Consider the following 18,526-nt stretch of genomic DNA (forward strand, 5'->3'; position numbering starts at 1 on the left):
TACTCTATTATTATATGCTGTCAAACTAAATCAATATAATAATGTGCTTTCACATCTATGACCAAAGAACTTTTTATTTGGCATAGAATAGATATACAGTGATTCTTCAGCATGGCACAATTGCAATGGTAATTACAAAATCTTTGTTCTCTCTCTCTCTCTCTCACACACTCTCTCTCTCACACACATAATCCAAACTGTACTGTATATACTGTCATATCACAACAGAAGTGAACACACAGAGAATACTCACAAAGGAAGTGAACATGCAAACATCCCTTGCTGTATATCCAAGCATCAACAGCATAACAGTTTGTTTTTATTTTAAAAAAGCTGTAGTCTAATGAGTAAAACCTCTCTTGTGGATCAGTCTAAAATATAGACTAAAATCTTTCTGGTCAGCATGAAACAGACCAAATGTATTCTGAGCTTTCCCACCAAAAAAAAAAAAAAATTTCAAAGGAACATGAAATGAAGCTGCCTTCTATATTTGTGTTCACACTACTGATTTAACCTGAGGCTACATATAACAGTCATTTATTTTTATCTGTTCTACATTGATCTTCTAATATCACAGTACAATTCAATGTTATTGAATATGAATGCAAACCCCTGTGCAGTCATAGTTTGGCATTGTAGAGTCATGGCTAAAATTGCATGTATTGAGTGTTATGTTTTAAATTGCAGCATGTGTGGCAGTAATTTAGCAAATGTCTCATTCCTTATCTTAAAGACACAATCGTTTTTTACTATTTATGTGGTGATGGACTAGTTTACCTGCTGGGTAAAAACCTAAAAAAAATGAAACCGTAAATATTTGGAGCCAATGGTTGGATGATGCTGAATTGTGCTTCCTCCTTGACAAAGTAGCTTTAACCAATATTTGTGCAATCTGCGGCATTTGATAGTCAGTTTGTTTATGCTATGACGTGGATTTACAAAAAAAAAAAAAAAAAATATATATATGACATTTTACTGTCACTGAATACAAGAATCATTCATTTACCTAATTCGTGTCAGAAATAATTTGACATTTACCAATAGAGACAACTCTAACAATATACAATACGATTTTCTTTTGATATTATAACCAATTTCCGGCTAAAAGTAACTTATTAATAAGGTTAATGGCTAACAGTTTCATACTCAAAGAAACATTTTTAACCTCTATGTACCATTTCTTTGGAGAAAATTATTTAAAAATATTAGTATTCTAGTAATAGGGATAATAGTGATATTTTTTAAAACATCTAACAGTCTTCCACCATTTATTTTTAGTAACACTTTACAATAAGGTTTCATTTGTTAACATTAGGTAACTACATTAGTTAACATGAACTACTAATGAACAATACATCTACAGCATTTACTAATCTTAGTTAATGTTAATCTCAACATATACTAAGATCAAATGTTGCATCTGTTAACATTAGTTAATGCACTGTGAGGTAGCATAAATATAAACAGTTCACTTTTGAAGTGGAACTTCAACACTGCATCTTGGATTGGCGCTATCGGAACGGCATCAGCGTAACCTGCGTCTGAAGCACGTCCATGACGTCATTAGCGGAGCACCCGTGAGTATAAGAGCCCGACTGTAATACTTGGCTTTCAGCTTAAGTCGTGGGGATCGCAGGCCGAGCTGGCTGAGGTATGGCCCTTTCGCATTCTTCAGTCACAGGTTCGAGCAGTCTGTTAGATCAAGATGTGCTATCTATAACATCATCTGATCCAGCAGATAGCATGTTGCTGGCACCATCCAGCCAGAAAGAGACAGATGTGGTTGAGGAGGGTGAGGAAAGTTTTTTGTATTGAGCCCTCTTACGCTGCCAGTCCCGCATAAGGGTTGCATTCTCCCCCCAGAAGTCGTGGTAATACCCAAGGTAGTATTTGGGAAAATATTCTCCCTTGGCGAATACTCCCTAGGGGCTGTGGCAAGCAAAAAGAGGCTGTCATAGATGAGCCATTTTTGGGGCTGAATTGGCCTGCGAGGGAGGGAGGAAGGTTGTAAAGGCCGGGACTTCCCTTGTTATAAAAGCACAGAAGCATGGATATCTTCTATTATTGGGAGATAGTGGGTTAGGGAGTGGTACCACTAGACAGTCTATGTGAGTCTTTGGTGAGCACGCCCTTGATTGATGCTATAACTCTGGCTAAGTAATCCACTGAGTCAATTTATGCTATGCCCATTCCCTCAAAATGGCAGAGTGGGTATTTGTTCCCCATAGCATCATCCAAGACACAGTGTTGAAGTTCCATTTCGAAAGGGAATTATACTGTCTTATACTACGCCCTAAAAGTATGTACTCTTTTTGTGAAGGAAAAGTACATACTTTTGAGTGTGTAGCAAAAGGCAAGCTTTGGGACATACTACTTGGTCATCTTAACGGGCAGATCTGTCGCGTGCATCCTGTCACGTAAACTGCCCTGTCAATCATCTTGTCACAGTTAAAATCCTCCATTCAATCTAATTTAATTTCCAACTGTTTCGGAAAGAAATGTAGTTGCACGTTCATCTGCCAGTCGTGGGTCTTTCATGCGGAGCTCTACTCATGTGTTTGCAATTTGAATATAATGATGCATTTAAAAGATAATGGCTAAACGTATCTTTACAAAAGTTCACAATGCTGCTGCAGATGCAATATAATGTTGTAGACAACATTGAATAAATACATTTTCGTCAGGTTAGATACTGATAATTAATCACTCAAACCCCTTTATCTAAACCTCTCTACATAACCACCAGACTCACGGGTCCTCCATGTCTGTAGTTATTTAATACTTTTCACTCGTATTTGTAGTTCTAACCGAATCCTTGTCCAAAGCGCGATGGGTTGTGGGCAATATTAGCCGTTAAAGTGTGCATCGATCTCCACTTCGGATTCTGACCGGAAATAGTAGACCATCCGGGTGTCTTTGGAACACTCATTTCAACATACTACGATTCACGGTGTACTAATTATATTTTCGAATACTATTTAGGACAGATAGTATGCGAATTGGGACGCACCGAATGTCTCAGGTTACAACTGTAACCATGGTTCCCTGAGAAAGGGAACGAGACACTGCGCCTCATTGTCATGCCTTGGGCTTGCCTACATCTCTTCTTCAGACAAAAAAGTTGATGACTTGTATTACGGTACCTTCTTATATTCACGGGCTCTCCACTAATGATGTAAGGGACTTTGGTTGGCCAATGAAATTTGGTGTGTGTTCACCAGTTATGCTGATGATGTCCCCATAGCGTCAATCCAAGATGCAGTGCCTCGTTCCCCTTCTCAGAGAACCATTGTTACAGTCGCAACCTAAAACATTTTATTAACTAACATTAACAAAGGATAATAAATGCTGTAAAAATATATTGCTCATTGTAAATGTTATCTGAGGCATTAACTAATGTTAACAAATTGGACCTTATTGTAAAGTGCCAACCTATTTTACTTAAGAAACTGTAGTAAAAACAAATGTTTTATTCTAGATGACGAATGTAATTGCTGTGTTTTGGAGAAAATGTGATCTTATAATTAAGTATAATTAATTAATATAATTAAGTGTGGATATTCATTATATTCAGGCACTTATGGTACAGGCCACTTCACTTAGGCTAAGTACATGTAGGGATTCAAGAACAAAGTAATTCAATGATTGGTACACTCGCAAAAAGTATCCCTCTTAAATAGTGCCGCAGTTGACAAATATTTTTCATTGAATGTTCATTAGCATAATGAGAATAAATGGAGTCGGTCTCCCTCCACTCCATTAAAGAACTCCAACACCGATGAATAAATAGTCTTGTCGTTTTCTGCTCAAACACCCGTTTATCTCCATTTTTTCCCTTACACCTCAGTGTCTTCTTCTTCCTCTACATCTTCCTGTTGCGAGAGTAACCTGTAGTGTTCAGCACCCAGTGGAAGGAAGGTGGACCGGGGTCGATTCCTGTCTTCGTCCACTGAGGAGTGATGGTTATTTGGCTCTGGCTCATCAGAATTGCATTTGGAGTATCGCTCTCTCGGAGGCTCAACTTCACCCTCCTCCACTGGTAGGCTCCGCCCCCCTCTGAGGAAGGAGAGCACATAGCCAATGGGCACCGGGAGAGATGCTGTGATGATCAGCAAGGACAGCATGATCAGAGCCCATCCAGGATACTCGAGGCTAGCTTCAGAACCCTGACAGAGAGAAATACTTTATTTTTTTTCAGTAAAGACACATTACATTGATCAAAAGTGGCAGTAAAGACATTTATAATGCTACCAAAAAATTCTTCTTCAAATAAAATGCTGTTCTTTTGAACTTTCTATTCATCAAAGAATCCTGAAAAAAAAAAGATCAAGAGTTCCACTAAAACATTAAACTGTTTTCAACATTAATAAGGATAAATGTCTCCTGAGCAGCAAATCATCATATTAGAATGATTTCTGAAGGATCATGTGACACTGAAGACTGGAGAAATGGCTGCTGAAAATTCATTTTAGAATATATTCAAATAAAAACATTTGAATAATATTTCACAATATTACTGTTTCTACTGTATAATTGATTAAATAAATGCAGCATTGATGAGCATGTGAGACGAGACTTCTTTAAAAAGCATGAAAAAAACACCAAGACATTTTTAAAAATATGTAGTCATAGTCATACAGGTTTTTAACGACAAGAGTAAATGATGACAGAACTTTTTTTGCATGTTTGTGCCTACTATCCCTTTAAGTTATCTACAGTCATCATTCTTTTTTTTACACACAAGTTAGTTCATATCATCCAAACTTATTTTGCACTCAGTTTGTATAATACCGTGGTGTGGTTCCAGGCTGTGTAAGTGGGCCGTTTGAAGACCATGCGGAGAAGACTAGCAGCCAGCAGTCCCACCATGCCGAGCAGGCATACATACTTCCACAAATAGCGATAAACCACCGGAGGGCGCCAGTGTAGCATCACCTCCACATCATCCAAGAAACTGCAGAACAGCAAATACAATGAGGATAAAAAAAAACTACACACAGCTGATCCCACAACTTAATCAGCATATAAATAAATGATTTCACACGTCATCTCACCGATCAGCACCGTAAACCCATGCCACGCTGAAAGTTTCAAAGATGACCACGACAATCAATGGCAATGTTGCAGAATAATCGTCAAACATGGTCACAAAATAGTTGCCACTTCTTTGAGTGAAGAGCAGGCCAAAGAGGAAGCCCAGGATACAGCAACACACTGCATGTTATACAATGATACAGCCAAGTTACGTAACAGCTAGGGCACAATATCCTTTAGTATTAGCACGTCTATTTGAGTGTACCCGTCAATATGGTCTTGTGGCGCCCCAGCACTCTGAAGTTGTCCATGAGTGGGGTAAGAATCCCCTGCATGGTGCCAAACATGGTGGAGAGGCCCAAATTCAGCAGCATGAGAAAGAACAAAGTTGACCAAAATGGACTTGCAGGAAACAACGACATCGCTTCTGTAAATGCTATAAATGCCAAACCTGTGCCCTCCACTCCCTGAGAGAAAGAGAAACAGCATAGATGGATGGATGGACTCTCACAACCAGAAATAATTTCACTATGACAGTGAGATACATTTAACTAATGTGATAGAATATACACTGGAGCGCACACATATATGTTAACCCTACCTTGCTCATTTCTCTTTCCAGGTCACAGTCAGTGATATTTGACCCTAGCAGGCTTCCATAGTGGCTGTACCATTCTCTGTAGTCATGAAGAGACACTGATTTGGGGTCAGAAATGTTGAACCATGGCCACCAATGCTGCGATGAACCTGTTGTTGCCATTTCTGCCATCCTGGCCACATTACTGCAAAGTGACATTAATTGAAATACAAATATAAAGAAATTATAAAAATGTTAGTTTGATACAGAATAATTCATAGTAACATTTAGATGGATTTATTATATGCAGTTTAGTTTGAGAGGACAATTGTTTTCAACATTGATTATAATAATAAATGTTTCTTGAGCACTAATCATCATTTTAGAACTGAAGACTGGAGTAATGATGCTGAAAATTCAGCTTTGACATCACAGGAATAAGTTACATTTCAAAACATATACAAAAATAAAAATAAAATATTTTAAATTGTAATATTTCACCTTTTTACTGTATTTTTGATCAAAGAAAGGCAGCCTTGGTGAGCATAAGAGAAAATACAATACAATCGTATTTCAAGCAAAAACAAAAGAAAGCGAACACAGATTCTTACTTACGATGCAACACATTCCAGAGCAATGTTCTTGGCTCTGAAACCAAGGACCACAAAGACAACCAGAGAGGCCAATACTGAGGTCATGAAGTTGATGGCAGAGACCATGATGGCGTCCCGGTGGCAGTTGTTATGCACAGGGTTGTAGGATGAATAAGCGATCACAGAGCCGTAACCCAGACCCAGTGCAAAAAACACCTGTGTGGCAGCCTGACGCCACACCTGCACTTCCCCCCAAATCTCCAGCTAATCCAAACAGAGAAATACCGTATGATTACAAAATTTTAATATAGCATGATTTCACATGCCTTTAAATTGCACTTTATGGGAGTCGTGTGAGCTCTTGTTGTCACCTTAGGATAAAACATATATTTGATGCCATCTAAAGCCCCGTCCAACATGAGCCCTCTGATGAGAAAACAGATCAGCACAACGTAAGGGAACACGGAGGAGAAATACATCACCTGGAGAAAAGAAATAGACAGATCATAAATTGGAAGAACTTTTTTTTTAATTTATTGATTTCACTAAGAACATCTGTTGATTCATTTTTTTAAAAAAACATTTTGGAAACAATTTTATGTCCCTTAAAGAATTGTAAAACCTCACAAGGATAGTGAAACTAGCGGAAAATGGCTTAATAAACGATAAAAATATTTATTTTTGACTATGTAGAAATGCTAAAAGTTTTGTGAGTGTTAGGGGATGGAAAACATCATTAGCTCAGTAACAAACATAGATGTACCAGAAACATCTCTACCATGATTGAAAAACAAACGTGTTTGTATTTTGTACCTTGGCAGAAGACTTGATGCCCTTGATCATTGCGAGACACACTATAGCCCAGGCGGCAAGGAGGCAACCGGTCATGATAGGGTTAAACTCTCCTGACTCATCTATGGAGTCTGAGATATCCAGAGCCTTTCTGAACCAGAAATAGGAGGTAGGAGAGCTTGCAGCACATTCCTTCACTAAGACAGGAAGATTAGATCAAAACAACTCTACATACTGTAAATCTCAAAGACACAAAATATGCAAAGCGTGTAATAATTAGGGATGTGCGTGAGTAACTGACTAGTGGACTGCTCATTCTGAACTATTTATATGACACTAGTAAAAAACATTTTGAAAAGAAGGATCATTTTCCTTTCTGCATCTGTCTGACTTAAGCAACAACTAAATGTTCTCTTCCATTGAATCCCTCACCTAACGTTTGAATGCAACGGGTTTTACTGTTGTTTTTAAAGCTTGATGTTTTCATTAATGTATTTTGTTCCTTTAATAAAAAAAAAAATTTCGTTCAAAAGTTTGGGGTCGTTAAGATTTATTTATGTTTTTAAAAGAACCATTAACAAGGCTACATTTATTTGATCAAAGTAAAAACAGTAATACTGTGAAATATTATTACAATTTAAAATAATTGTTTTTTATTTGAATATAGTTTTAAAGTAATATAGTCCTGTGATATTAAAGCTGAATTTTCAGCATCATTACTCTAATCTTCAGTGTCACATGATCCTTCAGAAATCATTCTGATATGATGATTTGCTGCTCAAGAAATATTTCTTATTATTATAAATGTTGATGATAGTTGTGCTGCTTCATATTTTTGTGGAAATCTTGGTGAATAAAAGTATTCATTTCTTTACCAAATTGATTTTGTGTATGTAAACAACATACCTGTTTGGTTTGAGATCATATCTACAGGACAATGTTCCCATGGCAATGGATACTGGAATGAATTCCCCATATAGAACAGAGACCAGGCAATGATCACATTATAGTACAGGGCCACAAAGAAACAAACCTGAGAGAGAAAAAGAGTACAATGACATCTCATGTCTGTATACTATAGGTGTATGATTAAAAACCAAAAAGAGAGAAAGCCTAAAAATACACACTGTTAAGATCTTTGATTGCTCCATTACTGTGTAAAGCAATAAATATATAAATAAATCCTCTCATATTGTGTAAGATGCCAACAACATTATAGAACTTCTGCTATCTGATCTTACTGACGAGCTGATAATGTTATCATACAAGCACACACATACGAATGCTCACAGGAAATCATCTTATACTCAAACAGAGAGGAACTACTCGTCCTTACATACAAACACAGAATATACGTGTACATGTATGTATGGATTGTAGCCATTTTTCAAACACTTCTCACAACAGTCTGGCTGCATTCTTTAAGGCAGTCTCAGAATAAAACTGACGCTTCTGTTTTGACAACTCTAACCAGCATGATACAAATATTTTCTCAAAAAATTCAAATTTTATTACGAGTCAGCCACAAAATATTTGTGGCTTTTTTTGCCTATGGCATTACAGAAGCTGAAGCTCATAAATCCCGTGCTATGTAACCACCAGACGAAACATGATACCTTTCAGCTCATTTTAAATATAAACTCACCAATAATATCTCTGAAAAAATGTTAACACACTATTTTTGTCCATCTTTGTTATAATGTCTAGTATATGCACCAGAAGAAAAAAACAAACGGGCAATAAAAATAACGATGTGAGCCAGGTTTACACCTCATAATGCTACTTCATAATGTTAAATTATGTCTGATATGCTGAATAATGATTCATTGTAAAACAAATATACTGAACTGTCATCAATTAGTATTTTTTACTATATAAATTCAGTTAAATTACCTTGAAGACTGACATATACTTTCTTCACTAACAAACTCGAAACATTAATATTTTTTATAAATAGATTCTTTGATGAATAAAAAGTTTTTAAAAAAAGAACAGCATTTATTTAAAATAAAAATCTTTTGAAACAATATACACTACCGTTCAAAAGATTGGGGTCAGTAATTTCATTTATTACTTTTATTGAAAGAAATTAATACTTTTATTCAGCAAGAACGTATTAAATTGATAAAAAGTGATAGTAAAGATATATATTGTTAGAATTTCTATTTTGAATAAATGATGTTCTTATTCAAAGAACAGTTAAGTTTTTTAACAATTAAGTTTTTATTCATCAATGAATCCTAAAGAAAGTATCACAGGTTCCAGCAAAAATATGCTGTTTCCAACATTGATAATAAATCAGCATATTAGACTGATTTCTGAAGGATCATGTGACACTGAAGACTGGAGTAATGATGCTGGAAAATAAGCTTTGCATCACAGAAATAAATGATATTTGAAAGTACATTAAAATAGAAAATCATTCATTTTAATTGTAATAATATTTTACCACAATGTTACTGTTTTTTTCTGTATTTTTTATCAAATAAATACAGGCTTGGGGAGCATAAGAGACTTTCAAAAAACATAAAAAATAGAGAGTGTATATGTGTGTTGTACCATGCAGCTGGAGTAGCCGATGCCTGCGAGGCGAGGTGAGATGTGTTTCCAGACCCCGATGCTGCCCTGACGGATGCTCTGGCCAGCGGCCAGCTCCATAAAGAACAGAGGAACCCCGATAATGAGCAACAGCATCACGTACAATAACATAAAGGCACCTGAAGAAAGAGAGTGTGTGATTACATTACAAATCATTCAGTTTCACAAACACACACACATACAATGTTTAGTTTAGTTTAGTTTTTTATAAAGCACATTTCTACTGCCTCAAGGGCAGCTTAAAGTGCTGTACAAAGCAATCAAGGAAACCAAACAAAGAAAATACAAACACAACAACATAAAATTAATATTTAGTTCTCTCCTGGGTCAGAGTCAGATGTCAAGATATAAAAGTGCTTCTCCAAAGCCGTTTTAAAAGCACTCAAAGTGGGGACAGAGCGGATGGCAAGCGGTAAGTTATTCCATAACCTAGGACTGGTTATCGAAAAGGCACGGTTGTTGTAGTGGAGCACATATGTGAGTCTACTCAAGCTCTCACATCCGTCTTTTCACATTTATTGCAATACAGTTGGCTACGTAACAAAAAGGCAATAGCATGCCACTCTGTAGGCATCTTACAACAGTTCCCACACAAGGGATTTTATTGGTTATCATGACAGAATGCTAATCAATGACTTGAAGATAGATAACTCCACGTCAGCTACATAAATTCATCAACTATTCAGAAACGTCCTGTTGCATTCTACATGTTGTCACTTGTCTTGAGTCTCTCCATTGTCCAACTCCGGTTTAAACATAAAAGGCATTTTACTGTGTGTCTGTGTGAGGTAATCTGAGCTGCTAATACACACACACACACACACACACACACACAAGCTCTTGAAGCTCCGCCCTCTGTGCAGGGAGCAGCAGCTCATTTGTATTTAAAGGGACACACACAAAACAATGCGTTTTTGCTCACCCTCAAAAACTGACAATTTTAACATGCTATAAAACAAGTAATAAAAACTCAGTGAGTGTTTTAGCGCAATTTTCTGACGTCATGGGATCACAACACTAAGAGATAGTAAATCTTTTCCTGGATTTTTTTTGTGCGTTCCCGAGATTAGACCTTCCTTAACATAATGCCGAAAACCCGAAGTCTCTAGGTGGTCTGGTTGAGGAGGAGATAGAAGTGCAAGATTGGTGCGCACAGACAGAACAGAAATCATGAGTTAACAATCGCAATTTTGTCCGGTGGAAAATTGCGCTAAAAATATGTGTGGGGTATTTTGAGCTAAATCTTCATATACACACTCTGGGGACTGTAAAAAGGGGCATTATACCACCCCTTTAATATCAATGTTACATACTGAAAGGCCAGAAGATAGAACAAGATCAATGGTATGTCAGTGTTCTGCTGATTAATAGGACCATTAATATGTTGAAGGAGGTCAAATGAGTCAATGAGTTGTAAAAGTTCCTGGATTAGTTCACCCTGCATTAGTAATTTATCCACAGTAGGGACTATATTAGACAGAAGAGTCCCGAATTCATGAATAAAGTTCTTATTATATTTTGGTGGTCTATAAATAAGGGCACAAGTCACTGGGCTGGATAGTTGAATTGTCAATAATTGCAACTCAAATGTACGGTATTGAGTGGAAGGCAAGAGTCTACATTTATAAAGTTTTTAAAAACTGTAAATGAATAATAAAAGTACCCACCTCCTCCATTTTGGTGGCAGAGGTAGGGAAACCTCCAGACATTTCCCAGGCCAACGCTAAAGCCCACCTGGGCGAGCACATACTGTAGTTTACTGTCCCAAGCTGGCCTGTCGTCCTCCTGCCCAGCAGCACCTGCAGACCCGACTTCATCATCTGCCGACACCAAAGCCATGTCTGATCGGCTCTCGGCCAACACACTCCCGTTCTCATTGGTCAATGGTGGCTTCTCCATCTAGAAAGGGCACAATATTTGTCCAGTTTTCGTTTTAATTTTAGCTTAAGTTAATAGTAATTTTGCAATGTGATTGTCATTTTTATTAGTTTTTTATTTTTCTATTTATTTTTATTCCAGTTTTAGTATTTTAGTACTTAAACTTATTTTATTTCAGTTCGTTTTCAAGGCAACATTTCTCATTTTTAAGTTTAAATCTGATATTTATATTTTATTTCAGATTTAACAACACTGCTTCCACTAGCGCCTTGTTTTATCCATCATGGGTAAATGGTGAATCGATTCATTTTTAGAACTTTTCTTTACAGGTTCTCAGCAATTATTATGTCAACATAAGATCTAAAACAGTGACATACAATAGAAAAGTACCTGTGTTCAACATGTTTCGGAGTTAACAACGTGCACAGTGTGTGAAGACACTTTCTTGGACAAGTACACCCATTTCACAGAAAACCACGGGGATCCACTAACCCCTTATCTAGCTCTTCGCTTCCCTGTATTTACTTCTCTCGTTTCCCTCTAACTCTCTCCGTCTTCCCTGGAGAGAAGTGAATAGTTTCATTGTGTTCTTTATGTAAGTTGGAGCTAGTAAAGTCAATAAGTCAAGTACACCTTGCCATCTCCCTCCTTCATTCCAGCTATCACTTTTCTTCTCACTTCAATGTAAACAGAAGATTGTGGTGTAGAATGTACAACACGGAGAGCAGAAAAGTGAAGAGAATGTAGATAAATAAATGAGCTGTCATATATTATTACCATGTATAAGTCCACATACTTTTTTTATCCAACATCAAGATGTTACAGTAGGTAAAAATAAAAATCTAAATCTGTTTTACTTATTTTTCTTTGCATTTTTAAAAACTTTTTAATTAACATATTGTCTTTTATTAGTATAAAACAAGTTATTTTAGAATTTATGTTTTATTTAATTTTTTGTGCAAACTTTCACTCCTTATTTGTCACTGAACTGTACAGTAAATCTAAATCTCTTTATCTTAGAAATAATCCAGACATTCACCAGTGGAGATAAAAAGCTCAGCTGAACACAGACAAAAGACAAACATGGAAGTGTGCATTTCAAAATCGGTCTTGTTAATTTAGCTTTAGCAAATAATAAATGTTTGCAAATTTGCACACAGTTCAAGACAAATATTTAACAGCAAACAGAGGGCAACCACAACTACAGCACCAGAGTCCCATTGGTTCAAAACTAATTTTGATTCTAATTTTTTCAACATACAGAGGATCTCCTTATGATTGTGAAACACAACCAGGCCAGTACAAGAATCTTTAGGCCATTGCTGGAAATTAACAGACATGTCTTTATAATTCAATGCTTTACACAAAAAGTATAATGGGTCTGTATACATGAAAATATATAGGTGCCTTTATTTCATGAAAGGGGATAATCTTATTTGCAAGTATTAAAAGGCTAAAAGGTTGAAAACCCCTGAATTGTGGCATGAAATAAAGTCATGTGTCTGCATTTAGTTTCACAGCTATAGTCCAGTCATTTTAAGCCAAAATGGGGGTCAATTTCATAAAATGACTGGACTACTAAAAAGGCCGTGTGGGTAAATGCAGACTTGAAACATTCGGGTCCAGCAGTATTTGCCCACCATCTGAGGAAGGGCCCAGCTCAGGGGTCTATGTGCTCTCCACTGTAAGAGTGGAAAAGTACAGAAGTCCAGAGCCCTCTCTAGCAAAAAAAGAGAGTGAGAGAGCATGTGAGAGAAGGAGAAAGAGGTGTGTTACTGCGTCAGAGCTGGAGCGGCTAGTCATTCTTAGTTGCCTGACAGGCGGACATTGTGAGGTGGAAAGTTTCCAAGGTATCCGATGCCTCTATGACGATCTTGTGACAGGTGAAAAATAAACATGTTTCTTATCTCTCTCATCTCTGTGCCCTCTCATGTCTAGGAAGTTGTTTATAACGGCAATATACTGTCAAATTACACAAAGACAAAAAGCCAACTGAAAGTAGTGGGTGGAGTGAACAGATTTTCTTTGCCTCTGTTATTCTACAAATGCCTTTTCTACGAGTGCCAATGACCTTCCCACTCAACCTGTTATTTGATTGGCTGTGCTATTTCTCTATATCAGTCCCATTTGATTTCACTTGTGCCACACTAAGCATGAGAACACATGACTATAGGCCTACATGCAGACAGAATCTAGTGTCAAAGCCACTGATTATTTCATTGAAATATCTCTCTCGCTTTCCTTGGCCCGGAGTGGCCATAAGGAGAATCGCGAGTATTCCCGGTGGGCCGCTCATAAATTGGGCCGGTAGTAGTCCTACCACCTCAACATAAAGGTAGTTTCAACTGCGAAGCATCTAATTTGTAAACAAAATGATTTACGCACTAAATCCAGCATAAACCGGCACAATTTGCATATTTTCATACTCTCAAGACAGACGTCACATCCTGAAGCTCACAGCAATTGGCTGCCGACCTCGTTTTTCTCTTGATATTTGCATAATAGAGATAGATTATTTGCAGAATAATCACATGACGTCTGTCTTGATAGTTTAAAAATATGCTAATTTTCCAGAGTTGGTCTTGGCCATTAAAATCCCGGGCTGAAAATTGGTCCCACTCCGGCCCTTAAGCTATAGCCTATTCATGTCACCTTGAAAGAAGCAGAGGTTTACTTGTGTTTCATATCTCTAACTTACCCTGAAACACTTTACTACATATTCCCAAACTACACAAGTACAATGTTATGATAAAACAAAATGTTGAAATATAATGCATTATGTTTGTTGCTCATTATCTATCTATCTATCTATCTATCTATCTATCTATCTATATATATATATAATATATATAGATAGATATAATATATATATATATATATATATATATATATATATATATATATAGTGCTATATAAATAGGTTTTGACACTTTATTACGTTTAATACGTTTTGACACTTGATTGTTTGACAATGTAACAAGCTTTAATTGTAAACTAATACCCAGCGAATATTTTTGGCTGAAATTTATGCAACATCACCCGCTTGGTGTAAATTTGGCAGCTGACGGTATTTTAGGAACATGCCATGCCAATCAACAATGGATATATTTCACACACCACCACATGTATTTACATTCATTGATCCAACTGTAAATAAACAGTAAAACCTGATTAAACTAAAGGAAATTGATCAGATAAACAAACATGTGGCCAATTGATTAAGGACAAAATGCATTGACCAATTTAAAACTTTTATGCCAAGGCAAGTATAAACTGCAATAGGACAGAATTTGCTAGTTTATTGTTGTTGTTGTTGTTTTCTGATAGAAACAAACCAGAACCTCTAAAGCTCGTGCATTATGTAAAAGTAACTCCTGAAACTCAGTTGAAAAGTTTTCGGTTGCAGCTCAAGAGAGAAGAAAACTTTCAGCCAGCAACAAATTCTTCGAGTCTTACCTTGGCAGCCCGTTTCAGGGGGGAGTTGCCCTGTTGTAGTTTTGTGTTTAAACCGTTAATCTTAAACTGACAGGCTCTGCGTTATCGGTTCTGCTATTATTCCAGTCATTCAGACCCACTGCAATATGTATCGCACTCTTCGGGTGGTTAGAAGATCGCCACGTTGGAGGGCTCCGAGTGCACAACTTTGGTAAAAAGGCAAATGTAACGCCAGACCCTGCAGTTAAGCGCGCTGTCATTGGAGACCAACTCTCGAGCTCTTTTACCAAAGCGTGAACGAGGCCCCTCCCCCTTCTTGACAGCTCTTTGACACATTACAGAACACGCGGAGCTCTCCTTTTGGGGTCTCTGCACTCGTCCCTTTAATATCTGGTTTATAAAATAATTATTGATGTGTATAAAGCCTCCTAAACTATTATTATATCACGTAGGGAGCTTATCTGGGCAGCAAAACGAGAGTTATGGTGATGCATTACTCTGCTAGGCTCCTCCTCGCGCCCCGCCTCCTGTTTATATTTTGCGAAAGCGCACTGCTCTTCACGTGCGTTGAGAGCTCACTGGCCTATAGAAAAGGCTGTGGGTAAGTAAATATAGTGCATTTGCTACAATAGTAGAAGAGCAATGACAAATGGTTCTAGACATGACAGTTACATAACATGACTCATTTCTGTCAAGAAGACCCATTGCACTCTCTTAACACACGAGGGCGCCATCGCCTGAGGACCATAATGTCATTTTGATCATCAGTGTAATAGCATATAATATTGCTAAAGGCATTGTTATTTGGTGCTGAAGAAATTCCTTTGTCAGAAAATAAAAGGAAACATTTCCATAATAAACTTTTTGGAGCCAATGGGATTCCTATCGAAATTGTCTTATAAGACAAGACATATCCTGTAGGACCACTTCTGCAGGACTTGAATGGGATCCATTTGGGTTCTTATTCAGGTCTAAGGGAATTGAATGTGATATTTTTAAGAATAATAAATGTGCACTTCTCCACTGTATTTCTTCCACTAAACAATAAAATGTCCTTTACTAAAGTACTTTTTGATTGTGTCTTGCAGTTTGCTGAAACTAACCTCAATGTACACATCGATCAGAAAATATCAACTTGTGTTGCGTACTGGCCAACTAGTCAGGGGGGCAATTCTGAAAAGGGCTTCTGTTAAGACTTTTGCGGACATGTTTTGGTACAAGCTGTCACCCTATTTTTTTAGTTAGAAGACACCCATAGGTATATTAGGGTGGTTGTCAAGCTGAAATTTTTTTTTTGTGACTTGTACAAGCAATTTCAGGCCAATTTTTTGGTTTCCTGCTCAACACGACATGCCAACAGTAAATGTTGAATATCTCCACAACCACAAGTACCATATTCATAATAATGGTATCAAATGAAAGCCAACAATCATGGGATGTCTGCTGAAGTGTCAGAATGAACATTTATTGTACAGTGTAAGAGACAACAGAACTAGAACATGAAAAAAACAATCTCTGCCTAAAGAGAACCAGTTTTCAAAGTGAATATCAGCTTGGAAACATAGTATCCCAAAACCTCTATCAATCAGTACCCATATCTATGGGAATGAGTCAAGCCAAGTTTAAAGCTTGTAGGGAGAGACAGTGCAATGCTGCACAAGTTATAATACTTTAATGTCAAGGCGGAAATTTAGAACTGTAGATGATGGTCTATGGTGCTATTTGACTTAATTAGTGTACCAGGTTGTAACACAAATTATATTTAATTCACACATCACTATAGTTATTAATTCCATCCTAACAAAACTGCTCTCTCACTTCTTTAGGGTTAGGGGTTAGTAACTAGTTAGTAGTAATAACTATGTAATAGTCGTATGGCAAAGGTATGTTTTTCCCCATCAAAGCAGTGGCTCTCAGGTTGGCAGAGGTTGGCTCTCAGGTTGTCAGTCTCATCCCTTTGAGACTGAATGGATTGAATAAGCAAGGTCAAGCTAAGCGCAATGCAAATAATGGTGTGTGTCTATTATATTGCAAAAATATTGCACAATATTATAGTACAATAATCTCCAGAAAGAGCACAAAGACACCACTTCCTGAAAAATCACTTCAATCAAAGGGCTTTATCTTGGCTGTATTTTCCATATTTGTCTTGACAAATGAAACATTTTTCCCAATCAACATCTCTTCCTATTTGTTTTTCTTTGGACGCTAGGCTTACAGCTCCCTCTGGATCCATGTTATCTCATCTGAAGGCAAAGAAATTTTTCACTACACTAGTCTGATTGGTTTCTGAGTGGATCACTACAATGTCCTCTGACATAAGCTGAGGGCTTTGCTATCTAACAAACTTATTAACACTTTTAGCTATAGCAGACTGTAAAATAGGCTGCTGTGCAGCAAATAAATTAAAAACATAATATTTCCATTACACATCTGCACAAAACTTAATTTACCTATTAGTAAGTAAGCTAGTAATTATGAAAGTAAATTAGCCTAGCTATACACTCACCTAAAGGATTATTAGGAACACCTGTTCAATTTCTTATTAATGCAATAATCTTGAGGTAAATGTTTGTGTAGACAAATAGATCAAGTTAATCTGTTGTGTGATTGTGTGATTCACTCCTTTATAAAGTTTTGTTCAGACTGTACTGTTGACACCTGCTGTGATCATCTTCTCTGGATCTGCTGCCTCAATCTGCTGCCAAATCACAGCTGTGCTGACACAACAGTGCCCCTTGTGGTGTGATACTCTTGTGGTATTTATTGATTATTATTTTTTAATGATCATGCTTGCACATAAGTTGGATTATATTGCACATTTGCCCAAAATTACAATAGGTAACATGGAAGAAAATGGAAGAACTTTGGGAAAAAAATCCGCTTTTACCACTTTTAAGAATATAGTGTTAAAATGGACAAAAAAACATTTTCTAAGCTGACAACCTGCACTGTAAAAAATCCAACTTGCAAATTGTTAACTCAGTTTAAAATTTTAAGTTGAGTGGGCAAATTTTTGACTGCAATGTTGAGTTTACTTATAAAATCTATTTAACTGCAAGTGTACTACTATTTTGTCCAATGAACACAAACAATTAAGTTGAGAAAACTTAATATTTTGATTTCATAGTCCGAACGTTTAACTTCCCGTCATCGCGCATGCGCAGTCTGTCTCGCTGTACGTTACTCGGGGTTTCCTCCTTCAACCACGCTATCGAAGGGACTGGATTTCATCTGATTGCGGTAAGTTTTCTTTAAGCTTTATGAATGAAAATAGGCTATAAAGTGCACACATATGTTGATAAAATATAGTATTATGTTAAAAGATATATTTCGTGGTGACGATAAGTTTCTATTGTTAGAGATTATCCACGTAGCACATTGCTAACTTACTTAACGTGCTAACTTTACCCAGACTAACGTTAGAGTGAGGAAACATGCTTGAATGAGAAAAGAAGGACAAGGACGTGCATGGTGTTTAAAATATGTTAAAAATGTTAAGCAGTAAGTCGTGAATAAAGACTTAAATGCGGTGCTTGCGCTGATTGAGAGACAGAAAGCTGCTTCTCTCGGACTCGGACAGACAGAATCTGAGTGCGAATTCTGCTCTTTCGTGGCG

At 37.0% G+C, this 18,526-nt stretch overlaps 1 protein-coding gene across 1 annotated transcript; it reads right to left on the minus strand.

Moving 5' to 3' along the window:
- Positions 1-3,294: 3,294 nt before the first annotated feature.
- Positions 3,295-15,168, minus strand: slc6a16a (solute carrier family 6 member 16a). Its single transcript, XM_079891620.1, has 12 exons — positions 14,929-15,168; positions 11,262-11,493; positions 9,556-9,713; positions 7,903-8,029; positions 7,018-7,193; positions 6,576-6,686; positions 6,227-6,468; positions 5,636-5,816; positions 5,300-5,501; positions 5,055-5,214; positions 4,792-4,954; positions 3,295-4,166 (listed from the first exon to the last, which is right to left on the minus strand). The coding sequence occupies exons 2-12, from the start codon at positions 11,491-11,493 to the stop codon at positions 3,837-3,839; spliced, it is 2,082 nt and encodes a 693-aa protein (XP_079747746.1). The 5' UTR covers positions 14,929-15,168; the 3' UTR covers positions 3,295-3,836.
- Between the last annotated feature and the right edge of the window lie 3,358 nt (positions 15,169-18,526).

The sequence above is a fragment of the Squalius cephalus genome (assembly GCF_949319135.1).
Source record: "Squalius cephalus genome assembly, chromosome: 1".
In the NCBI taxonomy this organism is placed as follows: Eukaryota; Metazoa; Chordata; class Actinopteri; order Cypriniformes; family Leuciscidae; genus Squalius; species Squalius cephalus.